Genomic DNA, 3,519 nt, shown 5'->3' on the forward strand with positions numbered 1-3,519 from the left:
GTGAGTGTTGGGCATTTTGGGCGATTCTGAATTACTTGATTTTCGATAAGAATCGTCTAGCCATGGTCAACTTGCTCTTCGATTCGGTAAGGATGGTGTTTCAGACGCCCTTGGATGAAGATTCACCTGCTAACGCACAGCAGCACCCATCGTGGAGTGTCGGAGATGCTAGTCAGTTCAAAGTTCGGAGTGGTCCTGATTATATGAAAAACGGCCATAAAACCACAAGCGGTCCCCCTATGTGAGCACGGGGGGATGATACTGTATCGTGTACATGACTAGCCACAGTGCTGTATCCGGCAACTCCAGAATTTCTCGCCGACTTGTTAAGAACACAGTCGTTAACATCTGATCATTTTCTGAGGCTTAATTTCGGACGAGCTTGTTGAAAAATTAGGAATAATCTTCACATTCACACATGACATTTAGATTGGCTCATAGTTACTGTCGTGGTGGCGTAGGTATGATGGAGTTGGATGCGACATGTTCAGATCAGACGAGTGTAAAATTGATAACATACACGTACTATTCCCGGTTTGAAATATTTTCGAACTTGTGTGGTATCGTCAGGACGGAGTGCTCAGAGGACGATTGCCGGAACAGCGTAAAGATGAGTGGTCGAAGATCAAAAACCCGTGTTTGCCTCGGGTTGTTATCGTTAACGTTGAGGTATTTAATGGGTTATTTGGTCGAATGGTTTTTTTGTTGCACTCTCGACCTATCCATCCGGGTTCAATCCCCTCCTGACTCGTTTTAGATGCCGTATCAGGCAGGACCGAAGCTCTTTGGCCAGCATCCCCACAGCGACCACGGCTTTTCAGTGGCTGCGTACTTCACCATTAGCCCTGAGAATGCTCTGAGGTAGTTGTCGCTCTTAGAGGTTGCAAGTTCGAATCTTGGTGAGGACATTTTTCTTCCCTGGCACGTATATGGATCCCGAGACGGGTCAACTCACTGCTGACGCCCCACCACATTTAAAGCTGTTGACTGAGTTCTTCCGAATAGCTAATTTCCAAAAGTACCGCATGAACCCCTCTTCGTGAACTTTCCCATTGAAAACTCATTTTAGTGTCCCACAAGGCGCAGCTGCTAACGGCTCCTCCCATCTGTGCAAAGGTGAATCTGTTGAGGAAGACTGTGGAGGATGTTCATGCGTTCAGTGATCGGTATCTGCGAAAACCTCAAGGACTTGCATTTGCCGTCTCTTATACGCCCGTCCTTGATCGAGAAGTACAATGGCAAACCTGTGTTGATCACCAAGAGTGGCAGTGTAGGCTGATGATCACATCGGTGTTCGGTTAGGCTTGAACACTTTGCGTCAGATGCGTGTGGATCCGTCAGGCCGGTTTGAATGGGTTGAGATCGACATTGATGTAGGTTTCGTTTCCTATGATTATCGTGGACAACTTTGGTCGTAGGTGCGGAATTTTGTCTGGCTGGCTAAGAGCGTCATGCACCATATGCACTCAGCGATACCACAACTGAAGATCCATGTTGGCTTTGTTATACAGGTTTGGCATTAGCTCTTATGCTTTGGTCATTACTCGCTCGACTTAGGCCGTGGATGACTCCCAAATGAATGAAAACATGCTTGGGTCGATGCGGTTGCGGCATCTTGATGTCACCAAGGCTACTCCAATAACCGTGTGTAAACACAATGGGGATGGCGAGAGCACTGCTGCAACTTAATCTGTAATGTATTTTATGTATTGTTCTTGTGGAGTACACGAGGATGCTTCTGATGATTGTTATGTCTTTCGTCATTCTCCTATTGAGGTTGTGTATATTCATATCAGGGGATAAGACAAAGGCTTAAGGTATGACGAAGATAAATTTTGAATAGCTTTACTCGCTGCTTCGGCCGCTATGACGGCACACCATACTTTTATCCTTACCGCACCATTCTCATTGTTGATTGAAACATATACAGTCAGCGAGTACTCTACTACTCCTATCAATATTGTCCATTTGAGAAACATCTCTGTTGAGTGTAGTAGACGCATAAGGGACGACTCGATAAAAGTCAGGTGAGTAACAATGAGACAGTATTGATGGGCAATTTGGATGTCCTAAGGATGCTTTTAAGGAAGGAACTGCAGTCAACACAGATTCTATCAGGGCTAGTGATTGGAAAGAGCGTGGTACGGCATGCGGTTTTCACTTGTATCGAGCTCCGACGTGCCCAGAGCGGTCGATAACAATAGTGTCGACATTCACTTCAACTGCTCCATTGCTTCCACCTCTCACGAATCGATCACCTGAACAATATCGGTATACCGATTTTGAGAAGAGAAACGACTGCAGCGGAACGTCATGGATGGTATCACAATGACTCAGTGTGATGCATACGTGAACTCGATACGAGGGAGATGGAGAGCGGATGTCACATCGGAGGGGTGTCATACACATGACTGTGAATGTTGCACGCATACACAGTCATGTGTTGAATGGACACGTCAAAGAAAGATGATTGATAATCATTCACTGTGCTGAATGATGAGGGACAACTACTCTTGAATAGACGAACCTTTGAGTGGTAGTTCTTTATGGCTTGAGATAATGCCTCCCTGTTGTTGTCCTCGAATATCATATGCAATCAAGGCTCGACAAAGGAGGGGATCGAATGTCCCACACCAGAGATCCTTCTCGGGTTGAGAGGAAGGCGGCTTCCACAATGGGACTTCAGCTTCGATACGCCCGGCTGTCTGTGCAAGAATCAAACCAACTTCCATCAGTGATGTTCACCTGCGGTAGCTCTAGAAAGCCGTAACCTTCGTGTTTCTGACGACCCCATACATCCTCTGATATCGACTCTAACAGAAGCTTCGGTGCTGGAGATTGACCAGTCGCTGCTGCCGACGAGCGGTGATAGGAAGTCTGTAATAGCTCGTTGAAGACGAAGACGCCCGTATTTCCTGTCTCGGTAGCCCCCTGGGAAGTTTGAGTAGGAGTGAGTGCCAAACAGCTCGGCTCCATTGCGGGCGGCAGATCCTCAGCGGAGGCGGCGTTCATCAAAGTCCAACTGCTGTCTTTTGGGAGGGCAACCTTGAAGGAGTTTTCAGGGCTACATGAACAACTAAGTGTGTATCGTTTCGTTCCTTAACATGATACATACTCGGATGTATCCACATAGGAAGTAGTCGTGACACGGAACGCTTGAATAGCCAAAGGCACCAACACGTACAGGAGGCTCCTGTACGAAGGTCGACCACCTTCGTTTCACCTGTCGCTTTCCTAGGTCGACAGCTCAGCTGTGATTCGAATTTCAACGAGCAAGGGTGAAATGAGCTCAGCGACAAGAAAAGTACCATCTCACCTGGTAGATGACAAATAGCGTTTCTCCCATAACGCGCCGTAACAAACTACTTGATGACGGTATCAGCGGCCACCAATCACACTGCCGCCTTCTGAATGCAGCTATTTCTACGAGGTTCGTCACTCCAATGGCCGAATCATCAGGCGGAAAGGCGATCCTCATCCCAGCACGTCGTCGTGATGATGACCGAGCCTGCACCTCTG

At 47.4% G+C, this 3,519-nt stretch overlaps 1 protein-coding gene across 1 annotated transcript; it reads left to right on the top strand.

Moving 5' to 3' along the window:
• Nucleotides 1–463: 463 nt before the first annotated feature.
• Pmar_PMAR022702 (hypothetical protein) lies at nucleotides 464–1,689 on the top strand (the record flags this gene model as incomplete). The annotated part of the gene is made up of 9 exons (XM_002772157.1): nucleotides 464–502; nucleotides 571–669; nucleotides 758–861; nucleotides 905–1,018; nucleotides 1,070–1,116; nucleotides 1,161–1,262; nucleotides 1,303–1,373; nucleotides 1,419–1,511; nucleotides 1,558–1,689. 9 exons carry the CDS (start codon nucleotides 464–466, stop codon nucleotides 1,687–1,689), a joined length of 801 nt encoding a protein of 266 aa, XP_002772203.1.
• Between the last annotated feature and the right edge of the window lie 1,830 nt (nucleotides 1,690–3,519).

The sequence above is a fragment of the Perkinsus marinus genome (genome assembly GCF_000006405.1).
Source record: "Perkinsus marinus ATCC 50983 genomic scaffold scf_1104296962006, whole genome shotgun sequence".
Lineage (NCBI taxonomy): Eukaryota > Perkinsozoa > Perkinsida > Perkinsidae > Perkinsus > Perkinsus marinus.